General features: G+C 43.9%; 1 protein-coding gene across 1 annotated transcript in view; it reads left to right on the plus strand.

Moving 5' to 3' along the window:
• Positions 1–27,620, plus strand: part of MICU2 (mitochondrial calcium uptake 2) — a 197,180-nt gene that overhangs the window by 145,631 nt on the left and 23,929 nt on the right. Inside the window, exons 5-7 of the mRNA XM_075266068.1 lie at positions 4,915–4,962; positions 15,958–16,040; positions 20,435–20,485. Coding sequence (XP_075122169.1) covers positions 4,915–4,962; positions 15,958–16,040; positions 20,435–20,485 — 182 coding nt within the window. The remainder of the gene's footprint in view (positions 1–4,914; positions 4,963–15,957; positions 16,041–20,434; positions 20,486–27,620) is intronic.

Raw genomic sequence — 27,620 nt, forward strand, 5'->3', positions numbered from 1 at the left:
AGCCTGATCTTCACCGAAACATGCCTTGGTGCCAGATACTAGAGCACACCGTAAGAGTTTGTCTCAATGGATGAGGGGTGTTGGGCACCATGACATGTCGGTCCCCCATGTGCTGTCTAAACACCCCTCATCCATTCAGACAAACTCTTATGATGTCCTCTAGTATCTGACACCAAGGCAAGTTTTGGTCAAGCACCCTTCACCCATCCTATCCTATTAATATTATAAATGTGAAAGTTTGTGGGTTTGTGAGTTTGGATGTTCGGATGTTTGTTCCTCAATCACGCAAAACCCGCTCCACCGATTTGGCTGAAATTTTCCACAAACATAGTTAATACACCCGATTGCGCAATAGGCTACTTTTCGTCACAATAGCGCACATACGTTTGTGCCAGGACCCTCACAAAACCCGAACTCACACCACCATCTCTGCAATCTCACACACTTTGGACCATAGCAAGCCCCAAAATTCATATTACCCTCTACAGCCTCGCCCCTAACCCCACACAATCACATATACATAGACTTTACCACTTTGCCCCTCACCTTACCGATACTCCAGGAGGCTCTCTTTAACGCTCCGGAGCAGCCATGTTTGCTGACCCCCACCACTCTGACAATCCGCGACACCGCCCACCCATGTCAATACCCCTAGGCGGTCTAATAAATGCAAAAAAAAAGTTTTAAAAAAGTAAAAAAAAAAAAATATATATATAAAAAAAAAGGATTAATAATTCAAATCACCCCCCTTTCCCTAGAACACATATAAAAGTAGTTAAAAACTGTGAAACACATACATGTTAGATATCCCCGCGTCCAAAATCGCCCGCTCTACAAAACTATACAAATATTTTTCCTGCTCGGTAAACGCCGTAGCGGGAAAAATGGTCAAAAGTGCCAAACCGCCGTTTTTTCACTGTTTTGATTCTGATAAAAATTTAAATAAAAAGTGATCAAAGCAATAACATTTCCCGAAAATGGTAGAACTACAAAGTACACCTGGTCCCACAAAAAAAGACGCCCTATACATCCCCGTACACGGACGTATAAAAAAGTTACGGCTGTCGGAATATGGCGACTTTTCAAAAAATAATTTTTTAACACAGTTTTGGATTTTTTTACGGGGTCAAAATGTAAATAAAACCATATAAATTTGGTCTCCCCGGAATCGTAACGAAACACAGAATACAGGGGACATGTCATTTTGGTTGCACAGTGAACGCCGTAAAATTAAAGCCCGTAAGAAAGTCGCAGAAATGCATTTTTTCTTCAAATCCACCCCATTCGGAATTTTTTCCCTGCTTCCCAGTACATTATATAGAATAATTAATGGTGGCATCATGAAGAAAAATTTGTCCCGGAAAAATTAAGACCTCATATGGCTCTGGGAGCGGAGAAATAAAAAAGTTATGGGGTTTAGAGGGAGGGGAGTCAAAAACGAAAATCAAAACATGCCATCGGCGGGAAAGGGTTAACTTCAAATCCCACTGTCCCAAAGTCACTATGTAAAGTTTATACCAACACCGTATATATAGCAGCTCAAATACAAAGTAACTTCAACACAAAAGTCTCACGTATTCTCAGAATTACAGCGAAAACAAGATGCAAAGTTATATTTCATATCCCATACCTTATACACACTACGAAAACCTTACCCGCACCTGTATATACCCACTTCTACAATCACCGCAGACGAAGTCGCGGGTACCAGCTATACTCAATATAACCTAGAGAATTTGCTATCCACTCCACTTTTTCAAGTACGCAAACATTTAACAAATCTGTATCCACCCAATTCTCGAATCACCGCTGACGAAGTCGCGGGTAACAGCTAGTTAAGTCATAAATTTGGAGTGTATCCTCTGTTATCTTGCACCACGACATGTGTCGGTCCCTCGTGCTGTCTAGATACCAGAGGATACCATCCAAATTTATGCCTTAATGGGTCAAGGGTGTTTAGGCAGCATGATCTTGACCAAAACCTGTTTTGGCGCCAGATACTAGAATACACCCTAACAGTTTGTGTCAATGGATTTGGGGTGTTTTAGACAGCTGGTAGCGGACCAACACAAGACTTGGTGCCAGATACCACAGGACACCCTCAGAGTCCATGCCTCAATGGGTCTGGGACATTTAGGAATCTAAAGTGGGGCCGACACCTTATTAGGCAGATGTTTTATTGTAATGGCAGATCGGTTTATCCTACACTATAGACAGAAGCTTGCGGAGTGTCTAATAGTGAGCCTACTGGTTGTCACCCAGGGATTGCTCGGTGCTGCGGCCTTCTCTAAGATCCCATTGTAATTCACATTTCCTCTAGCTACCAGAAGAATAATTAAGATCCACACTTTGCTCCTGGAGACGGATGGGTTTCCTTTATCTATTAATTTGGCTGAATGTAAACGGAAGTAAATGGTGTTTACTCTCCTTTAAGCGCTGTTTAAACATGCCACGCTGAACCGTCTCCTGTACTGTATAAGCTCCGGGTGAGTGATTAATCCCGCTAGTGCCTGTCAGGCTTTGCAATGTGTTTCAAGGTATTCCAGCACACAAGGAATGAAAGGACTTTCTTCCCGGCCCCTCTCCATGGTGTACAATTCAGTAAGGACTCCCAAAGTCACAACCTGAATGACACCTCTATAATCTGACCTCACATTCACACAACAGGCCACGAAGTACAGAAAAAAAAGAATCTCCTTGCAAAAAGGACAAAGAGAGGGAAACGTCATTTTTGGCAAAAGGCCTGGTTGTGTTATCATTGTCATCTAGTAACCTGGCAGGCTTGTGTGCTTCTATAGCCTTATAAGATTTCGGACAGGCGATTCTCTCTCCTTGGGCCTGAATGGCTTTGATCCTTCTCTATAACATTAGAGAATCCTGGAATATTGCATAGTGAATTTAAAGGGATTCTACCATTAAAATCTAATTTTTTTGTTGATCACACGTAGGAATAGCCTTAAGAAAGGCTATGCTTCTCCTACCTTTAGATGTCTTCTCCGTGCCGCCGTTCGGTAGAATTCCCGGTTTTCGTCTGTATGCAAATGAGTTCTCTCACAGCACTGGGGGCGGTCCCCAGCACTCAAAAAGCACTGGGGGCATCCCCAATGCTGCAAAAGAACTCTCCAGTGCTGCCTCCATCTTCTTCAGGAACGGCCTCTTCACGCGTCTTCTTCCGGAGCTGGGTTCAAACTTCTAGGCCTCGGGTAGATCCGATTGCGCATGCCTGTGGCCACAAGAAAAATGGCCACTTACATAGTAAGTAAACCGCAATTTTCTTGTGGCCTGTGGGCATGCGCAGTCGGCTAAGGCCCTAGGCCTAGAAGTTTGACCCCAGCACCGGAAGAAGACACGTGAAGACCCCGTTCCTGAAGGAGATGGAGGCAGCACTGGAGATTTCTCTCGCAGCATTGGGGACACCCCCAGTGCTGTTTGAGTGCTGGGGCCCGCCCCCAGTGCTGCGAGAGAACTCATTTGCATACAGACGAAAACCGAGATTTCTACCGAACGGTGGCAGGGAGAAGACATCTAAAGTTAGGAGAAGAATAGCCTTTCTTAAGGCTATTCCTACGTGTGATCAAGAAAAAAAATTCTATTTTAATTGTTAGAATCCCTTTAAAGGGATTGTCCATGTAAAGTCTCCTGTCTGGTCTGATGTTGGATGCAGAGAAATGAGATGCTAGTAGGCGTCCAACATCTATCAAGTATTATAGATCCGGGCCTATTATTTAGGAACCATGTACGATACTCTCTAGTTGTCTTGTCCAGTACACGCCGCAACTCATCCCCATATAAGTCCTATCCCTGTTAAGATTAGATTAACACTGGCCAAACCCAACATTTTCTGGTTGACTGTCTTACATGAATTGAGCGTTGTCCTGACTCCACCAACAAATGATTTCGGATGGGGGAAGTAAGGATGGTTGTGATAAATTTTACATGTCCGATCTTCCTGTTTCTAAGGGTAAGTTCACACGGGATGTTTTGGTCAGGATTTTGAGGCCGTATCCGCCTCAAAATCCTGACCAAAAAGACGGCTCCCATTGAAATCAGTGGGATCCAGTTAGGTCTTTTTTCCCGAAGCCGGAACAAACGGAAAAAAGAAGTGACATGCTCGTTCTTTCTCACGACATCCGCCTGAAGACACTGCCCCCCTCCCGACTAGGCCTATTCATTTGGGCCTAATCCGGAGCGGAGTGCGCTACTGGATGCCAATTGCAGCTACCCGTATTTTGGTCCGGAACCTGAGGCGGCCTCCGCCTCAGATTCCAGACCAAAAAACCCCATGTGAACTTGCCCTTAGAGGTGTCCAGCAATGCCTTACCCTCCTCCCCATATTCAGGACACATGCATGCTCAGTCAAATCAAGTGTGCATGTGTATGAGGACAATATTTGTAAGTGTTTCCCAGCTGACAGCTCTTGAAGCTGTAAGACCACCTCTAGCGTGACTTACTGTTTTTGGGTTGACTTGCAGTCACACCTGATTTTTTAGGCCTTTTATTGGAGATTAGAGATGGAAATCTATATAAACATTTCATATTCCAAGGGAATCGTGAAATCGCGCTACGAGGGAGGTTCGGTACAGACGTCTTAATAAAACAAATAAATGTTACTCTGTTTAATTGAGTTAAAAAGCATAAAACAGATGCTGGAGTTCTAGAAAAAAGGAAAAAAAAAAGTTCATGTTCAGTGCACTACAAACATATGAGCCGCTTTTGCACGGTCCGAGTCTTAATGATGACACAATGAAGGATGTGAAACTTATCTGCTGTGCCATTATTTGTGTAAATGTGACAAGGTAACGTAAACTGCAGTGTCACTAATAAAAATGAGCTGAAATGCCTGCAGTGCTGCATGCGGTGCGACTACTATAGAGCCATGCTGCCTTCTAACCGTGTCCCCGTTCTCCTCCGCAGGGCTCATCTCCTACACCGAGTACCTGTTTCTGCTGACGATTCTTACAAGTAGGTATTCTCCTTTTATATGTGACTGCACAAATCATTATCTTATGTATAGAATTGCAAGAATATTTTATGTAAGTCAGGAAAATACGAACATTGTAAAAAAAAAAAAAATTACAGGTTTTTTTTCACCCCGTACTTAGAGGACATTTCGCTAAATCCAATTCTTAGCATCTGGTAATATATTCCCTTCCACTGATTCTGGCACAGTGAGTATTTTTTCTCTAGCCCCCACCATTCCTGAGCAATCAATGCTATTAGTTTTGATGCCTGATATACTATTTAGTCTCTGTACTGTCAGGAGGGCGGTGTCAGACAGGAGCAGATAAAGGGTTTGATTCTGAGCCCTGACACTGGCTGCCTCTGATTGGAGCTCTGAATCACACCACCTGACACCGCCCACCTGACATTACAGAGATCAAATAACACATCAGGCACCAAAACTGACTGCACTTGTTGCTCAGGAACAGTGGGGACTAGAGAGACAATTCCAACTGTGCTGGAATCATCCAAACTAACTAGATCTATTGCTTGGGAATGGTAGGGGCTAGAAAAAAATGAACAACTGTGCCAGAATCAGTGGAGCAGTGACTAATGAATGATGTAAAAAGCTGGACTTGGCGGAGGTTGTGAAAGGTTCTCTTTAGGGTAGAGATACCTCCTATCTGAACACTCTTTCAGTGGACAACCCCCCTGTCCCTGACAACTGAATGAGCATTCTTCCACAGCTTTCTCTCCCAACTCCACCATACACATGCATGCTTAACTCAGTCAAATGTACGTGTAGAGACCTAGTTCTCTTCAGACACCTCTAACAGTTGCTTATGTCATAAAAGGATTAGGCATATTGAAATAAAACATGTCCAACCCTTCTCTCCCCCAATATCAGCCCAAAAGTTCAGGCGACAAAAATCTAATGTGTATGGTCAGCTTTAATTGCATTTGGTTATTAAACATAAAGTTAATTAATTTTTTTCTGACCTTGTAGTTGTGGAAGTCATAAATATGCCTGAAGTTCCATGTGACACAATTATTAGCATGTTCTAGGGTAACAGAAGGGTTCATGTCAGTGTCCCCAATGGTCTAGGGTGGTGGGATATAATAATAATAATAATAATAATAATCCCTGCTTCTCTCTGGGTAATCTAGGATGGATAGTGGGTGAAATAATGCTCTCCTCCCTGGATAGTCTATGGTAGTGTGTGAAATAATGCTCACGTCTCTGAGTAATCTAGGATAATGGATGAAATAATTCCCTTTTCGCTGCGTTATGTAGGATACAGGATGAAATAATGCTCTCTTCCCTGGATAGTCTATGGCAGTAGGTGAGATGATGCTCAGTTCTCTGAGTAATCTAGGATAATGGATGAAATAATGCCTTTTCCCTGCTTTATCTAGGATAGAAGATGAAATAATGTTCTCTTCCCTGATAGTCAATGATAATGGATAAAGAAATTCCCGCTTTCCTGGTAGTCTGTGGTTTTGTAGAGATTAGTGCATTCTTCCCTGGTGGTCTAGGAAACAGGGTGCAATAATGCTTTCTTCCCTGGGTAGTCTACGATAGTGGGTGAATAAATTGCTTGCTACCCTGGTGGTCTTTGGTAATGGTAGGGACTACTGCCTGATTTTTTGGTGGTCTAGGCTAAGTAAGAAGCTTATACCTGCTTCCCTGGTGGTTTGGTTAATATTTGCATATCTGAGATAGTAGATCAGTTAATGTCTACCTACTTTGGTAGTCTATGGTTGTGAATTGGTTAGTGGATTACTCTCCCCATACCAAGCTCTGGTGATGTCGCCCATCCCTGACAGCAAGCTGATGTGAAGGTGAGTATGCCTGTAATGTCTGATTGCTACAAGTCTTATTTTGGGGGTTTGTACCAATGGTGAAGATGGTGGAGAAAAAAGGGAAGAGACACGGAGCGCACTAAGTGTAGTATTTAACGTGATGATTTTGAGGTATTACAGATGTATTAATAGTACCAGATGGCCCCTCACCTTGAGGGCTTGTGTCGGTCACAACACCCTATAATGCATGTAGATCTTGAATCAAGGCGAGGGTGGCAGCGGTTCGACCTGTTTACACCGGAGGACTGGAGAAAACAATAGACAACAACAGCAAGAGCCTAGGTCTGTGGCAGGGAATCCGCGCTCACTGGTAGGCAGAAGAAAACTCGGTCGACCAAATAGTAAAAAACCTTTTAATGAGGTGAGTATTAAAAAAGAAAACACAACGCGTTTTGGGCCACCTAAAGGCCCTTTTTCAAGTGGTACCACAAATATATTCCAGTCCGCACTCCTGAGATGTCCTTTAAAATTTAAAACTTTTAATCTTCCATGTAAAAATGGGTAGGTACAATACAATACAAACAAACGTGACAGCGAAGACACACAAAAGTGTATTAAAAACCCATTATATGGATCTGGCTTTTGCCTTTCTCAAGTGCAGAGTAACACTAGATATCGCCGGAGGATCACAGATCGTACCCCGGGTCCTTTACCCGTGTTCTGTCACAAGTGCCTTTAGGTGGCCCAAAACGCGTTGTGGTTTCTGTTTTAATACCTCATTACAAGGTTTTTTCTATTTAGAATTGTCGACCCGGTTTTCTTCTGCCTACCAGTGAGCGCGGATTCCCTGCCACGGACCTAGGTCCTTGATGTTGTCTAATGGTGAAGATGGGGGTCTGCTGACTCTCCGGGCAGCGTGACCGCATTCAGGCAGAATGGAGAGGTGGCCACACAGGCATGGGTATGCTTCTGCACCTCACATAAACTGGATTAGCCCCGAGCTCACATCAAGCCAGTCAGGGGACTCCTGTTCTCCACATAGTGGTGACCAATATCTGTCAGACATCTATGGTATATCCTGTGGACATAAAGGGGTATTCTTAACGTAGACATATAAGTCATCCTGCCAAGTACAACATCTGCAAGGAGTTTGTATGTTCTCCCCGTGTTTGTGTGGGTTTCCTCCGGGTACTCCGGTTTCCTCCCACACACCCAAGACATACTGATAGGGAATGTAGATTGTGAGCCTGATATGGGACAGTGACCACAATGTCTGTAAAGCGCTGCGGAATATGATGGCGCTATATAAGTAAGCATAATAACTAAATAATAAGTCATCACTGATACAAGGCTTACAGGACTGCAATGTGGGGGGTCACATATGACAGGCCAGAAGTATATATAACCTAATCCTGTGGTAGAGAGGGGGCGCCTTTATAAAGGTGGGAAAGGGAGGGCGAGCCAGGAATGTGAGGATACTGCAGAGAGCCCGGCCTAATCTGATTTACTCATGAAAGTTACATCACTCCTGACATTTCTGCATCATAGACATTATAAATCATGGCGGACAGCGGCTTTAGAAGGCGTTTTCTGCCTGATTTATTTATCTTTCTTATCACTTCTTACTTGTTCCTTGTATATGTGTGCTTAATGTGCGGGCATTGTAGATGATCTACCACCTGTTCTGTGGAGATTTTCCGAAATATCTGGATTACTTGGAGCTGTACTTGTTTACTCACTTCTTCTAATGTAATTTAGGGGTTGTAGCTTCACCACTTTAAGAAAGTATTTTCGAGGGGATATCTAGGACTGTAAAAATTTAGGATAAACTATCACTTATTGGATGGGTGGGGGTCTGAGGCCTGACACCGCTGCCGATCAGCTGTATGAAGGCGCAGTGGTGATCAGAAACTACCTCTTTGCTTACATTGTCTATCGTATACCGTATCATGCTGAGCTGTGCCTGGTAAGCAGTGAAGGTGATGCTTGCCCGTCTCTGCAGCTTCTTCATAGAGCTGATCGGTGGTGGTGTTGGCCATCAGACCCCACCCATCTAATAAGTGGCACTTTGTCCTAAATTTTTAGGATACGTTTTTAGAATCCTAATATATATATATATATATATATATATATATATATATATATATATATATATTATTTATTTTTTTTTTTTTTGTAGATTGTCAGCCTCATATAGGGATCACAATGTACATTTTTTTTCTCTATCAGTATGTCTTTGTAGAATGGGAGGAATTCCACGCAAACACGGGGAGAACATACAAACTTCTTGCAGATGTTGTTCCTGGTGGGATTCAAACCCAGGACTCCAGCGCTGCAAGGCTGCAGTGCTAGCCACTGATTTTAAATCTAATATTGATAGTTCTGGATAACCCCTTTAACTTTTCTTAAAGGGGTTTTCAAAGTTTATAAGATTGATAGCCCATCCTTTCATTAGGCCATCCATCGAAGATCGGTGGGGTCTGACACCCCACAGATCAACTGGTGGAAGTGGCAGCAACTCTCTATGAATGCAGCTACCTCTTCACAAGCCATATGACATCATGTTCATCGGTCACGTGGCTTGTTTGCAGCTCAGTCCCTTTCAAGTGATTGGGGCTGAGCTGCAATGCCAAGCACAGCCTCTATACAATTTACAGCACTGCAGTCTCTTCAGACAGTGGATCCAAGGGGAGCCCCAGATATTAGACACCCACCAATCGTCGAATGACTACCCAGCCAAAGGATAGCTCATCAATCCTAGAAAACCCCTTTAAGTGAAAAATACCTTTGAAATATAGTTCCATCCATAAGAGGCCATAATCCAAATGCTTGTTTGGCCAACTGCTGCTTCTCCCTCTCCTTCAACATGCACTCTCGGCTGAGCACACATACGTTTTCGGCTAGCAGAGGGGGGGAAGCGTCTTATTTCATCACAGTAACATAAGCTGTTCTGTGTGCACATCTCTGTACTAAATAACCCCAACCCTAAATAGTAGGGCTGTACATCGCCCCTGCTGTGTGTTATAAGAGTGGTTCGGTAGAATGGACCCCCACCATCATTCTCTTACTAGGGAAGATACCTTAAAAATATTCACTGCCACTTTCATACATTTAGCATTTCTGTACATTTTAGATGTCCCTATCCTGCAGGTATACGGGACTTGATGTGGACACTACAACTTGCTGACCATCATCAATAGAGCTGAGACCTGCCAAACATTGACGTCTGTCGCCATCTATTGGGCATTTTATTACTTTCAGAGAAAAATCACCACCGTCTCTTCTGTACACATAGAACTAAGGTTTTGTATTTTTCTGAAATATACAAACGCGGTAGGTAGGAGCATAGCTAGGATAATAATAATAATAATAATACATTTTATTTATATAGCGCCAACATATTCCACAGCGCTGTACTATTTGTAGGGTTCAAATACAGACCGAAAGATACATTACAGAGAAAGTCATTTCACACAATGGGACTGAGGGCCCTGCTCGCAAGAGCTTACAATCTATGGGGTAGAGGGGGTGACACAAGAGGTAGCAGGGGCGGCATTGCTTATACAGGGGTCAGACACTTTTGTAATAGAAGTTACTGTCACTGGGAAAGAGGGGAGGAAACTGAGCCCACAAACGATACACTGAAAGTGCGGTCTGAGAGATAAGAGGAGAACCAGGAGAGCGCAGTGTCATTGAGGCCGACTGAGCGGAGCATAGTGAGGAGGAGATAATGGTCAAAAGCTGCAGAGAGGTCCAGAAGAATAAGAAGAGAGAAGTCACCATTGGATTTAGCCATTAGGAGATCATTGGAGACTTTTGTGAGAGCCGTTTCAGTAGTGTGCAGAGCGCGGAAAGCAGATTGTAAGGGGTCAAGCAGAGAGTTAGCAGGATAAGGTGGGAGGTGGGCAGTATTGGGTGAGGGCTGGGGGGGGGGGTCCCACTGGTATCAGTAGTTGATAATGACATGTATGAGGATACATCATGGCTTAAGCAGCTTGCTCACTTTACATAGTGATGGAGAACGGTGAACTACAAATCCATGTACCCGTATGTGTTCATTTATGGACTACAGGTACCAGAATGAATCTTTCCCCTATGTATAATAAAGCCCCTAATAGGGCCATCAGGCCCGGAACCACTCAGTCACGCAGGCTATATCTGGTAGGGAGGCTTGGAGTATCTACCCTTTTACCCCACACCTCTCCATCTATTTTGCAGGAAGGGGGTGGTGATAATCCATTTAAGCTATAATCTAATCTAATAGTAGTGTTCATTTTAATTTTGAATATCCTTATGGTGGATGGCTTTGGGTTTAACCAATGGAATGCCAACATTTTACATGCCGGATACAAAGACAGGACTTCGAGTCCACCTTGAACTGTATATACCCATAGAATAAGTGCTGAAACCATGTTCCAAAAGGGTCCTATGACCATACAGTCCCACAACGTGGATCAGATTTGCTTCATCATGCCTGCATCAGGGGCAGGTAACATCTATGTGGACCCCCATGTAGTAGAGCAAGGGGGCATTGTATAAACCATGTATATCTGTGAGAGCCTAGGGAGAGGCGAGGTGTCCGTTCTACCATCTCTCCATTGTTTGTCTGGCAGTGGCCGCACATCCTCTGCCCATTTAAAAGTGGACACAGAACTCTCTCATTGTCATGACTGGTGGTTCTGTGAGCGGTCAGACCCACCAATCTGAAAACCTGTGGATAGATCATAAGTTGCCCAGATGGGAAAACTCCCGTACAGAACCCTGACCTCAACACCTCTAGAACGAACGAGAAGATCAGCTGTGGGACAGACCTTTTCTGCCTAACCCCACAAATTCTCTTTTGACTGCAAATCCCACAGACCAAGGGAAGCTTTCCCAGAAGAGTGAAGTCTGTCTTAGACGCAAAAGGAACCTGACCCTGTATTAAGATTAATCCCATTATTCTTAAATAGGATGTACAATAAGCTCATATAGATGTAATGGTCAGGTGTCCATGCATTTTGCCATATAGTGTATATCACTGCCGGTATCCACGTTTGCTATAGTCCTCATTGTCAAAGTTTATAGAGATTCTAATCATAGAAGGATTCATGCCTCTGCCATGAGGCAAAAATGTACTGCTATACCACCACTAACAAAATTTCTGCCATTTAAAGGGGTTTCTGGGGTATGGGGAGTTTGATACTATTGACCTATCCCTAGGATAGTGGGGGTTTGGCACCCCAAGATCAGCTATTCATAGCTGGTACCAGAATGAATGAGAGCAAATCTTTAGTACACAGTGTATTGAGCCTTTGTCTTCTGGCTCTGTACACTGTATATAGTTCTGGCCGCAGCTAAGAACATGGGATTCCATAACGGGGTTTATTTGCACACAGAGGTTTCTTTTTACCATTGTAAAAGTGAAATTCCATAATCCAACATCCCATCATCCAAAAAGTCTGGGCCCTGTTCACACAGGGCTAGGGACTGTGTATTTTGGTCCTGATTTTGACATGGGAAGCCATGTGAGAATAGGACCAAAATGCGACTTCCATGGCTTCCGACAGTCACAGCTTCCCCCTCCGGAGTAGGCCCAAATGAATGGGCCTAGTCCAGCGGGTGATGTGGCGAGGCGGACGCGCAGAACCACTTGAAGCAAGGGCAGCTCGCGTCTACATAGACCTCTATTCTGAGAGAGTGGATTTTGAGGTGGATTCGGCATCAAAATCTGCCCCTTCTTGCCCCGTGTGAACGAGCCAGTCCGTTGCTTGTTTCCAGCACTGAGCTGCAATATGTGGACTTTCACTAGAACCGAAGGAGAAGACCCTATAGAACTATTATATTTACATATTGATGTTACATCCTATGTTCATTTTTGGGAATTGTCTTGTAAAAAAAAAAAAAAATCTATATGTAAAATAGGCAGTGAAGTGTTATGTGATTGTCATAGACGTAGAATAAGTGGATGAGATTCATGGTCTGTAACTCCGCGCCATAAGCAACAGGGTTGATCTCGGAATTCCATCGACACAATACACACTATGACATTTTGCTATCATCTTCAGATGAAATGAAAGCATCTTTCATAGGGGCGAGGGTAACCATCGTTTCGTTACCACAGATACCCCCTCTAGCTGGTGGCCGCCTTCTCTATGAGAGACATTGTACTTTCCTCTATTCATGCCTTTGTAACAAGTTCCGAGACCCTTGTTAGAAACAAACATCTTCTGTCTGTGCCGGGGAATTATATTTCATACCGATCCACTCCACTTAGCTCGCCAGGCATCAGACTACAAGCAATATCTACGAAATCTTAGAACAACATTCCATCAAGAAAAAAAATTCATTTTCCAGAGAGAACGTTCTTTACGTTGGGCGTTCCAACCGCTCTTAATTTCTGGCTCCTACTTCAGGTTCATTTTACAAAGAGATGGCTCCTCTTCCGATGAACCCTAGACCAACGCTAGGTGTATGAGACGTCATGGAAGGCAAGATAATTTTACATGGAGGTGATAAGTGTCCTTGCATATCGAAAAGATCACGTATTAAATGCCGCCATCAACCCTGGCTACTGTAAAGGTGTCATTGTCTGTTGCGCTAGTGTTTCAGGGTCTTTAGGTTTGGGGGCAGAAATTGGATAGTTAGTAAAACAAAGTGTTCAGGCATTTGTTATACCAGGTTTCTCAACTATTTGACGTCCAACATAATATAATACTGGACAGTATTGGGTGCTGAAGATGTTTGCCGAATCCTGTATTGATGACTTATCCTTATTGTAGACCTTGGCAGGTAACCTTGGTTGTACGGCGTGCCGAATTAAGGAAATAAATCAAGAATGAGGTTCTCTGTGTGTCATAGGTTTACGACTGGCTAAATATATGCATTGGATGCTCTGATAGAAGCTTCCAATACGGGTAAAAACTTGACACAATGGTTCAGCATACTGTGCTGGTTTTTTGCATAGAATACTGGGTCACCTATACAATTGCTGATACCCAGTTCTTGCCACTATACATGATGCCCTTTTTTGGTGCCTATACACAGTATGATACCCCATTGTTGCTCCTATACACAGTATGATACCCCATTGTTGCTCCTATACACAGTATGATACCCCATTGTTGCTCCTATACACAGTATGATACCCCATTATTGCTCCTATACACATTATGATGCCCCATTATTGCTCCTACACACAGTATGATACCCCATTGTTGCTCCTATACACAGTATGATGCCCCATTATTGCTCCTATACACATTCTGATCCCCCATTATTGCTCCTACTCACAGTATGATACCCCATTGTTGCTCTTATACAGAGTATGATACCCATTGTTGCTCCTATACACAGTATGATGCCCCATTGTTGCTCCTATACACAGTATGATACCCCATTCTTGCTCCTATACACATTATGATACCCCATTCTTGCTCATGTACACATTATGATGCCCCATTATTGCTCCTATACACATTATGATGCCCCATTCTTGCTCATGTACACATTATGATGCCCCATTATTGCTCCTATACACATTATGATGCCCCATTATTGCTCCTATACACATTATGATGCCCCATTATTGCTCCTATACACAGTATGATGCCCCATTGTTGCTCCTATACACATTATGATGCCCCATTATTGCTCCTACACACAGTATGATACCCCATTGTTGCTCCTATACACAGTATGATGCCCCATTATTGCTCCTATACACATTATGATGCCCCATTATTGCTCCTTCACACAGTATGATACCCCATTGTTGCTCTTATACAGAGTATGATACCCATTGTTGCTCCTATACACATTATGATGCCCCATTCTTGCTCATGTACACATTATGATGCCCCATTATTGCTCCTATACACATTATGATGCCCCATTCTTGCTCATGTACACATTATGATGCCCCATTATTGCTCCTATACACATTATGATGCCCCATTCTTGCTCCTATACTCATTATGATACCCCATTGTTGCTCCTATACACAGTATGATACCCCATTTTTGCTCCTATACACAGTATGATGCCCCATTCTTGCTCCTATACACAGTATGATGCCCCATTCTTGCTCCTATACACAGTATGATGCCCCATTGTTGCTCCTATACACAGTATGATGCCGCATTGTTGCCCGCTATACACAATATGATGCTCCATTGTCGGCCCCCATACACAGTAAACTTCCTATTGTTGCCCCAACACACAGCATGATGGTGGGGCATCATACTGTGTATAGGAGCCAACAATGAGCCATTATACTGTGTATAGGAGACAACAATAATGCATCATACGGTGTATAGGAGCCAACTATAGAGCATCATACATAGTATGATGCCTCATTGTTGTCCCCCTATACACAGCATGTTGCCCCAAGTGATCACCCTCTGTGCCATCTTCTTTATAACTGATGATCGCTCTGTCTCCATTTTGTCATACTCCGCCACCTCAAAACTCCATGAGTGAAGGATCATATGACAGTACATGTCACTCAGCCTTCTCCACCGCACCCGCAATAGTTTGCAGAGTGTAGTGCGTTACTATAGGGGGCGCTGTGTGATGTGTGCAGTCACAAGGTCCTCCTCCTGCCAGCATATTGTAGACAGCATCAATTTCTGCAGGTGCCGGAGTTTGACGTAATGGGTCACATGCTCTTCACACATGTGCGATCCCGTTATTGTCCATGAATGTTGTATTGGTGGTGGTCAACCCCCAGCACCCCCACCAGTTTGCAGAACGTAGGAGCAGTGATGCTTGTGGGTTCATTTTGATCTTTGTTATTGGACACCCCATTTTGTGTATATCATCTTGTTAACCCAACACTTTAGTGATACAATAATGTAAGACTAGTCATAGCACAAAAGTAAATTTCTTATCTTACCAAAGTGTAGCAGTGACCACCGTAATTGACCAATGAGGTAGGTTTTCCGTATAGTCCAATATATTCCAACAAGCCAAACCTTATATAGCATGCGGCGTCCTATGACATGCCCCTATATACGGTTTGTCAATCACCAGGAGCATGCCACGGACGTCAATAGAATTTGGCATAAGAATTTCATTGAGCACATAAGGATACTTCAGAGCCCCATGTATATGTGTATTGGATTTAGATATAAATGTTTAATTTATTTTATTTTTTCTTGGTTTTTTTGTAAGTTTTTAAGCATTTTTTCCCCATTTCTCTTACTTTATTCCAATATTTTTAAAATGTTTCAGAGCCCCAAACTGGATTCCACATTGCATTTCAGATGTTAGACACAGATGACAATGACCAGGTTGACAAGAAAGAGTTTTTCAAGGTAACGTGTGTGTGTGTGTGTGTGTGTGGTGGGGTTTGTTTTTTGTTTTTGTTTTTTTACACGGGTATTGCATAAAATGCTATTTTTGTTACTTCTGTCTGACCTGACATTGGGCACAGAGAAACTCAATTGCACGTTGGGTGGTGTAGTTGCTGAGCTAACCATATAAAACCCGTGAGTATTTTGCATCGGTCTATTAGTGGGTGTTGTACAACTGCCTCGCCAATTGTACCAACTAGTGTACAGCTCCCTCTCTCCGCTCCCGATGTCAGATTGGGCAGGAGGTTATACCTGGAGGGAAGGAGGAATGCCAGGGTGCATAGAGTCAACTATCCTCAGCAAACGGTTGGTCAACTGAGTTACAGATGTAGCAGAGTTAACCTGAACTTTTGCAATTGGCTAAACTGCTGCAGTATGGTATCATTAAAAAATTTTTCCAATGACTTATCTTTGGTTTTTGTTCTTTGTCACACTGCAGCTGTTTAACCAGTTGCAGAAGTTCAGGTCATCTCTGCTACATCTCTGTGTTTTCCCTAGTGGAGGTCATGTTCTTTGAGTCCCTGTGTCGTATACTGCAACTTCAGGACCTGCATTAGGGTTTAACCCCGCGTATCTGTTTCGTGTGGAAGGTTTCTATAAACCTACATTAAGAGTGTAGCATTTTTGTCAATACTTAGTTGTCCTTATTTCCTTTGGAGTAAGAATGCTAGCTCCTTGTTATCAGAGCAGTGCATTATGGGAGTAAAGGTGTAAGTGACCATAACAAAATCACAGAATGAAACCTACAGGACAATAAACCATGAGATGACCCGGTTGTGCGTCTTCATTCACCATTTATTACAGTGAAGTTACGGGAGTCAGCTGAAGTCTTGTTTTATGTCTTAAAGTAGTTGTCCATCCCTGAAAGCGAATAATGGTGTAGAGTAGCAAACTGATCAATACTTACCTTACCAATCCCCGCCACTTCTGAGCTGCTTCTTCCTGGATCCCCTATTCTGACCCCCGGCTATGACTTTTCGGCACAGGCATGTGACCACCATAGTGACCACCACTGAGGTCATCACTGAGAGCACTAGTAGACACCACTGGTGGACATTGCAGCAGACATTGGCTGTAGAGGACACCACTGAGGCCATGGCCGCAACTGTCATATGGCTGTGTCGAAACATCACAACTGGAGTCAAGGATGCAGAGATTGGCAGGAAACCTATGAAGCGGCAGCGGAGTATTTGTAATGTAGCTGACGAAGCTGGAAGACTATTTCAAGGAGCTGGACAACCCCTTTAAATTTTGCGTTTTTTACAGATGCTTTACTTCTAGCCTAGTATTGAATTGCAGGAGGACTAGGTAAGCTACACCGTAAATACAGTGAGCAGAGATGGCCTGACTAAATCATCCTGAGTGTAATAATTTATGGTTTATCCTACTCGCTGCAGTAAACTATACAGGTAGATATGTGAACTCCCATCTCTCTCTGGACTCCTCTCCTTAGCAGAAATTGACAGGAAATTTAGGTAAAAAGAATTACACACAGGCTGGCAATAGGTCTTACAAGTTACATTTGTATAGAAAAACTTCCATTACGTACATGGAGGAGTTGCAGGTTGTATATGGTGCGTTCTCTCTTAAGTATGTTAGGACGCTACTGTTCAGTGGGGAAGCTTATCTGATTTACGGCCCTCTACGTGTACTTATTTATTGTTATATGACATGAGACAGATTCCATGTTGTACAGTATCCACCACTCCACTATTGCTTCTGCACGATGGATAACGTATGTTTTAACTCACATGAGAGGGAATGTGGCCCTAAATGTTAGAGATTAGTGAACTGGAGAATGTGGCCCTAAATGTTAGAGATTGGCGAGCTGGTGAATGTGGCCCTAAATGTTAGAGATTGTCGAGCTGGAGAAGGTGACCCTAAATGTTAGAGATTAGTGAACTGGAGAATGTGGCCCTAAATGTTAGAGATTAGTGAACTGGAGAATGTGGCCCTAAATGTTAGAGATTGGCAAGCTGGAGAATGTGGCCCTAAATGTTAGGGATCGGCGAGCTGGAGATTGTGGCCCTCAATGTTAGAGATTGGCGAGCTGGGAAATGTGGCCCTAAATGTTAGAGATTGGCGAGCGGGAGAATGTGGCCCTAAATGTTAGGGATCAGCGAGCTGGAGATTGTGGCCCTCAATGTTAGAGATTGGCGAGCTGGGAAATGTGGCCCTAAATGTTAGAGATTGGCGAGCGGGAGAATGTGGCCCTAAATGTTAGAGATTGGCGAGCTGGGAAATGTGGTCCTAAATGTTAGAGATTGGCGAGCTGGGAAATGTGGCCCTAAATGTTAGAGATTGGCGAGCTGGGAAATGTGGCCCTAAATGTTAGAGATTGGCGAGCTGGACTCTTTAGCATGGTACTTACCTCCCCGATCCCCTGCTTCTCCTGTTACAACAAGTCCTGTGTCCCTGCTGGTCTCTACTTCCCGATCCCTCTCGACATAAAGGAAATAAACAGCCAATCACTGACTACAATATTGACCCGCCTCCACCAGCGATTGGCTGAGCATTCATTTCCTGTCTGTCGAGAGGAACTAGAACATAGAGATCAATAGAAACTGGGGACGCAGCAGATCGGGTACGCAGGGGATTCGTCATTTTTCTTTGATTCCATTTTGGCCATTTTATATAAAAACAGATGATGGCTCTCCTATTAAAGGAGTTGTCCTATTAAAGGAGTTGTCCACAAGACCGTCCCTTTAAGTCTCATGCAAGGGCTATAGTTGGATAACTACATGTAAAATAAATACTAAAAAGTCCTGTATTACTGTATGTACCACTGAGGCTTTTTAGGTCCATATTGCTTCCTTAAAGCAAGTTTCTTGGAAGTTCTGTTCAGTGTCTGTCCTCATAACCTTGTAAAGAACATTAAAAAAAAAAATTGAAACCGATAAAATAACTTTGCAATTCTTCTAAATCACAAGGTGCTCCACTCCCTTTAAAGTCCATTTTATAGATGACATTTTTCTCCCCAGACTTCTAACTTTAGAAAAGTCTCTGTTGTACGTTTGTGCCGCGTGCTTTCACTTCATTACCAAGAGGAAAAATTCTAAATATGTCTCAAATAAAAGCACTGCCCATGTTAATGGAATAGGAAAAATGTGATTGTCAGGGCAGAAAGCGAGTCCCGCTCATGTGGGTCAGCGCCGTGTCCTGTACATCACACATGTGTTTATATAATACTATTTAACCACAAGCCAATTTTTATTCTTGCTGACCTTTGAGGAATGAGCCTGAGCCAGTAAGGTATGTGCTTTATTTTTATATGCCTTGAGATGACTTGGTTTTCTAAGCTGTATGTGAGACGTTATTGATGGGAACGCTTCCGAGGTCGCTGTGGATTCACACGTTGGCGCTATCTGATGCCACCGATTTGTCCGGGGTAAATCCCCCACATAATCCACATGGGTTCCCTGCCAGCTTGGAGGTGGATTTGATGCAGAATTGCACTATATTTTATCCTTTTACAGTGCAAAGGGTGATATCTGCAGCAAATCTATATTCTAATCTGTATCAAGATCATGTTACGCCATTTGTGAATCCTTCCATCCAACCTAAAGAGGACCTTTCATCATTTTCACCAACTCTTGGCCTCCTTCAATAGGTGTCGCTGTGCTGATTCCAGCACAGTTGGAATTTTTACTCTAGCCCCCACCATTCCTGAGCAATCAGTGCTGTTAGTTGTTACACCCAGTGTACTACTTAGACGCTATACTGTCAGGTGGGTGGTGCCTATATGCTCCAGGACCGCCCAAATGACACTAGACAGCCTATTTAACATATTTGGCTCTGAAACTACTAATTGCTCAGGAATGGAAAGGGATGGAGAAAAAATTCCAATTGTATCAGAGTCAGTGGAACTACAACTACTGAAGAACGCAGAGAGTTTGGAGTTGGTGAAGGTCGTGAAATGTTCTCTTGAAGTATTCAGTGTTAAGATTGAATTAGGAGAAAGTGCCATACATCCCCTGTGGTAGGGCGCCTCACCAAACACTGCACTACTCTATGTGTATGTTTAGATGTGGGTAGACTCCAGTGGACTAGACGGTCTCAATAACAAGACCCTAATACAACAGATGTCCAATGGTCCACCATAAGACAACCCTGTTTGGAAATGATTCACCATTAGAGCTTAGTGATGATATACCCTTATACCCTGGTAACAAGAAACGTTACAATGTGATTGAGTGGACATGGAGAGTGGGACCTCAGTGTCCTAATACCTGGTGGGTCTAAGGTACTCCAGCCTAATATTGATGCTATTTCTTAAAATTTACTACCCCTTTACTTCACTCTCCTGTTTACTCTACATGAAAAACAATTTAATTTTCTTTGCTTTTCCTTTGCAGTTGCAAAAAATTCTGGGCACAAAAGATGAACTGAAGACGGATTCTGTGCAGGTAAATCTCCACAATGAGCTCTTAAAGGGGACCTTTCACCCTTCATAATACAAGCTGGTAGATGGACGTCTTGGACGTAATGAGGCTGGGGTAGTTACTTTGTCGTATCCATGAGGCTGTATAATACTGGCTGGGTCATCAAAAACAAAAAATGTGGGACCTGATCCCACTGACTCTTCTTTGTGACTTTGATGTCATGTCTATCAAGCTGGCCACCTACACTAGATTTTGGGCGACCGTGATGTGGTCATCCAGTCGGTGATGAATATCTACCGTGGCCAAACTGGATGGATGTTTGCCGTATTTTCGTGGCTGACCTCAGGTGACGATTGACCATTGGTTTTTGACAATCAGTCATGAAAATACCGTATCTGAAAATGAATGTGTATGGCCAACTTTAGTCTGTGTGGGGTCGGGGACTCTAACCATCCACTGACCTGATTGTAATGGCCAATGCTAAGGGAAAGGTCTTTTATATAAAAAATACAAGAAAACGCACATTAAGGAAATTTTTGTTGATCCTGCTGCCCTTTCTGGGAGATCGGTCTTTACAGCCATCTACAATGCGAGTTCCTTGTTTATTTATTGAGCTGCCCTTATTTGACCTTCGGGTCTACATCAAACCATATTATATGCGGACTTTGAGAGCCAAGGGCCGCACAAACCTAATCCCGTACGTGTCGATGTGGCAGAATTTACAGTTCCTTTTTAATCAAGCCTTTACCGCCCAAAATTCTGCCAACCCGGGCAGAGCAGAATAAGAGCTGAAGGGACGGCATAACTCACAGGTCTGATGTTTGTGCCATTACTACAAAGACCCAGATGGCGAACAATTATTGGGTTTATTTTTAGCTTTTGAATCCATTATTTTTATGCTGCCGTTTCTGAATTTAGATCTGGATATGTTTAAGGCAGAATAATATCTGGGTGGAAGGACACCGTGGCGTCTGGGAAAAACTTTTTACTGGTCCAGAATACGAGGACTGATCTGATCGAATCGCTTTATATTGAGGAATTACTATTTAACCCCTGAAGAACCAAAGAATTTCAGGCCTAAATTATTGCAACTTGGCACTAAAGTGAAATATTAGAAGGGGTTAATCCTTCATCATCGGGGAAATCCATGCACACACTGTAAGACTATACAAACAACATACAGGTGATATATTTGGTTGAATCCAAACCTGTAGAGTTGCTGTGCTTCCTCTTTTAGGATAGCCACATTAAAGGGGTTATCCATCTTTGTAGTATAGCTGGTCTAGGAGTCAATATTGGATCTATGGGGGGTTCGACAGCTGAAATCCCCACAGATCAGCTGTTCTAGGACAGCATGATTCACTTTACTGTTCACATGTTAGGAGCTACACTACTCACTCAGTGGTACAACACTGCAGTACCTAATCCCACCACTCTACATCGTATGGCGAGTGAGCAGTGCGGCTCCCGTCATGTTAACATTTTCGGGTGTTATGCTGTACTGGAACAGTTGATCCAGGGGGGTCCCAGCTCTTGGACCTCTGTAGATCAAATATTCATAGCCTATCTTAAGGATATACGATCAGTATTACAAAGGTGATAATCTCTTTAATGTAAAATTATAGAACCCATTTATCAGGGATTTTCCAGGACTTTATTGTTGATGTCTTTTCCTCAGAATAGGTCATCAGTATGAGAATGGAAGGGGTTTGACTCCAGATCCAGTTGATTTAAAGGACTGCAGCACTCGTGGTCAGGCACTGTAACAGGCACAGCTCAAGTCGCGTAGTGGCTGTGATAAGGTCAAAGCCGTGTTTATGACTAATTGACCAATAATCCCGGGTAACTGTCATCGTCCTAATTAATTAGTCTTGAGTGCCAGCAGTTAGGAAATGACACCAGACACACTATGTTGGTATTAGTTCCTCTCTCAACCAAGGAGGAAATACTGACGCACTTTTATTAAAACAACGTGGGGTTAAATAGTAGCAGAGGAAGGAAGAGAGATAACAACTGAGTGTGCGCTGAGCTCTGCTACACCCGAGATATAGCAGAGCTCAGCGCACACTCAGCTCTGCTACATCTCGGGTGTAGCAGAGCTCAGCCCACACTCAGCTCTGCTACATCTCGGGTGTAGCAGAGCTCAGTGCACACTCAGCTCTGCTACATCTCGGGTGTAGCAGAGCTCAGCGTACACTCAGCTCTGCTACATCTCTGGTGTAGCAGAGCTCAGCGCACATCCAGCTCTGCTACACCTGTGCACTCAACACTGCTACATCTGAGATCGGACCACAATAGAGACTGCTGTGGACCGATCTTAGACTCCACCTCCTCCGGCAGAACCAGCGTTGATTGGCCGAATGCTGTACTCTGTATGGCATTCGGCCAATCAACGCTGGTCATTGCATTCCTATGGGAAAAAGTCAGCTCCCGCATATCGCAAGCTGACAGGGATCCCGACCAGATAGAGCCCCAAAGGGCTGTCTGAGTGACATTCCCACCTAAATAAAGGTAATCCCTAGCTAACCCTGCCTGTACATCTATCCCTGTCTCACAGTCACATAGTTCACAGTCTCATATGACCCGGATCTGAAATCGACCATTCATATAAACTGGAGGTCACCTGATTTAGCCAGCCAATTACTTTTTCCGTTTTTCGATGCCTCCGTTGTCGTAGTTCCTGTCCCACCTCCCCTGCACAGTTATTGGTGCAAAAAAAGCGCCAGGGAGGGTGGGAGGGGAATCAAATTTTTAGTGCGTTTGCCTCGTGATGTTCAATTGTAATCGAATACCTCGAACGGCCTGATATTTGATCGAATATCAATTTGATTGAACGCCGTTGGCTCATCTCTAATCAGTACCTGTTCTAGTGTGCCGCTGCCTCCTCAATCTGCAGATCAGTGGGGGTACCAGGAGCCAGATCGCCATTGATGGGGATTAAGTTAAGGTGTGTTAGGAGACGTCTTGGACATTATAACTAAATATTTGACAATTTTGTGCACAAAGATTTATCTCTGCCTACAAGACAGGAATGTGCGTTCATTTAAGGTAATATTCTGTGCCGTTCTCCCAGTCTGGAGCTTTTTTTTTTTTTCCTTCTTCTACTTTTCAAAGCCGGTTGTGTTCTGTAGACGTTAACACTGATGTGCTACTCCCACTAACATTGTGCTTGGAGATCCGCCAATCCCATCTTGGAATCCCAGCTGATAAAGTGACTAGCAAACAAGTCTGTGCGTATTTATTATAAATGCAGGGATAGGCTTTGTCATCTCAGATAAGCCAAGATGGGCATTGTTTATATGTGTCTCCTTCCCATCAATATCTTGGAGCGGCTTCCTTCCTCGCTAGCATAGAGGTGTTATTACAGGAATGTACAGGACTGTTAATCGGCCAAGATTTCCAGGGAACACAAAAGACAGGGGAATTTTCGAGTCATGTATAGAGCTGAATCTGCAAATGTAATGTTAATACCTTAGACACGCTCTTGCAGCTATAAATTCTTTAAATCCTTCCTAATATATAGGTTGGTGGCAGGAAAGTTATCTAATGTGAATCCATGCAAGCCACCGCACGCTTCTTTTTTTTTTTTTTGTCCCTGCTTGCAGCTTTGTAGCCCCATAACATGAAAACCCTGCATTGGAATGGTTACTAAAAGGGCTAGTTCACACGGGGCTAGTGACCGCGTATTTTTTTCCTGAATTTGATGCGGGAAGCCGCGTCAGAATAGGACCCAAATGTGACTGTCGCAGCTTCCGACTTCCGCGGATTCTTGCTCCGGAGTAGGCCCAAATGAATGGGCCTAGTTCAGAGCAGCGCCGCACCTCCCATGAGGCGACCTGAAGCGACCGTAGGGCCCTGAACTGGCTTAGCACTGAGCGGTGGATTGGGGAGGCTGCTGGAGCAGCGCTGCTCCAGCGACCTCCCCTCACGCTCAGGTGGAGAGCAGGTCCTCTCCCTGCCTGCGAACGCCGCTAAGCCCCGCCCCCTTCGCTCCATCACGTCCCCTCCGCTCTGCCCCCTCTTCCCGGGGTGGGGGGGGGCGGCTTTCTGTCGTTCTGTTGGGCGGCGAAAGGGATAGGTTCACCCCTGGTCCAGAGGGTGCTGTCGCAAGGTGGATGCCGGGGCTAAAACAGACGGGGAATCCGCCTGAAGAAAGGGCTGCTCGTTACTTTTTTCCATGAGCCGGAACATACCGCTCACTGAAAAAGTATGTTGGTGGTCTACATAGACCGTTATTGTGGAGGGGGCGGATTCTGAGATGGATTCGGAGTCAAAATCCGCCACCTCTTGCCCCGTGTGAACAAGCCCAAAGGGTTTTCTGGCCAGTACTTTTTGTGAATGGTTTAACAAACAATATTATTCAAATTTCCTTTGCCGATCTCTTGCTGTTCAGGGACCGGCCCAGGTGGACGTTTCCTGTGCGGTAAGAGAGGAAAAAACAATTTACGCAAAAATCTGCAACTGTTTCATGTCTTGTATGCTAGGAACCTGTTCTACATGGCATGATACTTTTCACCTATTGAGTGCAGATTTTACTGGTGTTTTTTGAGCTGGAGCTAGGAAGGTTGGTAAAGTATAAGACCTCATGCACACGACCGAATGGGGGCCAAGTTTGCGACATCCAAGTGCATTCCATGATGCATTGACATCTATGGGAGCTTCCGATTCATTCTGCTCCAGTGACAAGAACCAGGATGGAACCTGACCTATAATCATCCATATCTTTGGAACGGAATGGATTGAAATTCCCCATAGACGTGATCCAAGGGCATTCTGCTGCAATCTCGGCTCCACATCAGATGCACACTCGGTCGTGTGCATGGGGTCCTAGTCTTTCCGTTATAATTCCCATTCCTATTTCTGGATTTGGCTCCAATAGCAGCAGCAAAATCTGCACCAAAAAAAAAAATCACCACAAACTCAATGTGTGCCTTCGGCCATAGAGAACAAGGAGAGGGAACCCAGTAAAATTCACAGCTTTTGTCCATCTTTCCCTGTATAACATTGACAGACTTTAAAGTTAATGATTCCTTTTCGATGCTCTAAATAAGGTCAAAACTTTTTTTGGTAAGTGCTGAAATAAGGAAAACTATCTATTGGAATTGCATTATCCTATACCCTTGTATAATCGCTCCATGTACGTGTCCACCACTACGCGCCAGGAGCCGGGCTATAAAATATTTGAAATGTCACGTATGCAATAAGCATGAAGACCCACACTGAACTAATGGCTTTGGTTTCTTAAGATATGCTGAAAGCTAAATAACCATTAGTATTAAGTCTCATGAAAAGATTCTCATCTTTCATCTTACCTCTTCAGCGGGATAAAAGACACAGAGGCTATTTAGATGTCATAAGAATAGTTTTGTTGAAATACCTCTGCCCTCCTTCTTTCCCCTCGAAAAAAATCTTTCTTCATGTTGCCCGGTGTATTTGTTATGTTCAAAGAATGCCCCAACGCAAGTGGTGACAGAATGGAGTCTCCGTCCCGGCCGCTCTCGGCGAGTCCCACAGCCTGACATGAAGCGTGTGTTTTCTCTCCGGCTATTTATTTTTGGGACGCATGGACAAAAAAAAAGAAATGAGGAAATGTAAGACACCGACAGACATCTCGAAATGTTACAGTTTCCTTCCAGACCTTTGTACGTCTTTCGACAAAATATTGCATGTAATGTTAACAGTTCAGATCTACGTTTCAGTGTTTAAGGGATTGAAAGGCTTTATTCTGTGTGTTTTGCCATCTGGTTGGGATGATAGGATGGAAATAATTGCTATAGGATCCCCCATTACCTCACTGTTTTACTATGTACAATTAGGCGTTGCTGCCCCCCCCCCCTTTTTTTTTTTTCTTTAAAAATACCAATGTTGTTAGTAATGCTTAACACCTTTCATGGTGAAGATATGGCTATGTAGAACGAGAGCGCAGCTCTGGAGGAGGGGAACTGGATGAACGTTAAAGGGGTTCTCTAGGAATTTAAAGAGGGTGTCCCATAACAAGGATCCTATCTATACTGCTAGTTTATGTGGATATAAGACTTTTCCTAAATACATTGGTTTATCAAAACTGCTTCGTTTGGCCGTTATCTTAATTTATTCACTTCATTGTTGACACTGGCCCTTGGGATTATCTGCTCATTTCCCAAGTGACTTAGCTGCTTGCTCTCAGGGGGGAAGGGAAGGGCTGACAAGCAACGGAGCTCCTCAGATAGGGGAGAGGGAGGAAGTGAGAGCTCCGGGATTACTGTGCTCTCTATCTTCAGCTTTTCCGCTTATCAGCCGGTTTAATTGAATTTGGCTGATAAGGGTTGGGATAAGGAGTCCGATACCTCTGTATGTAATGCAAGCTGACTCAAATCCAGCTCTGCTACATCAGTTTCCACATCAGCGTCATACTCTGGATCATAGCAGATAGAGCAAGTGAAACCCCGCCCACCAATGTGCGAGAAATCCAGGAAGTGAAGAGAGTACAGAGCCTTCAGGCTGCAGAACAAGAGTTATGGGAATACCCCTTTAACATAGATGGCGTAAACTTTGCACAATGGGGTAGATTTATGGAGACTGTTGTTATCATTAATAGTCTTCATAAGCCCATTGCTGGTGGAGGGTGCCTCATATATGACGAAGAGCAATCCTTCTCATAAATAACGTGCACCCTCCACCAGGAGGAAATCTACGCCAGCTCATATATGGTGCATATTTCCAGCATCTAAATCTGGAGGGCCAATGGCCCCATCCCCTGTACACACTCAGTATGCCCCCCTTTTGGGAAAATGTCAAGGGCAGCGCAAAAAATAAGATGCAGATTTTTTGCACAACAGCCAGTTAGTACAACAATTTGCCACTTGTATAAGGGCTAGGTCACACAGAGGCAAAATGGTCAGGATTTTGACGCGGAGTCCGCGTCAAAATCCTGCCGCCTCCCATTGAAATCGGTGGGAGCCAGTCATTTCTTTTTTTCTGTGAGCGGTTAGTTCCCTCTCACGGGAAAAAGAAGCGAGTTGCCCTTACTTCAGGCTGATTCCGCGGCTGATTCAGCCACAGCGTCCGCCTCGCGGTACCACCCACCGGACTTGACCCATTGATTTGGGCCCAATCCGGAGAGGAAAGCAGCGACGGGATGCCGGAGCACTACACAGGCATCTCGTCACAGGATCCGCGA

This window comes from Leptodactylus fuscus, chromosome 2 (genome assembly GCF_031893055.1).
Source record: "Leptodactylus fuscus isolate aLepFus1 chromosome 2, aLepFus1.hap2, whole genome shotgun sequence".
Lineage (NCBI taxonomy): Eukaryota > Metazoa > Chordata > Amphibia > Anura > Leptodactylidae > Leptodactylus > Leptodactylus fuscus.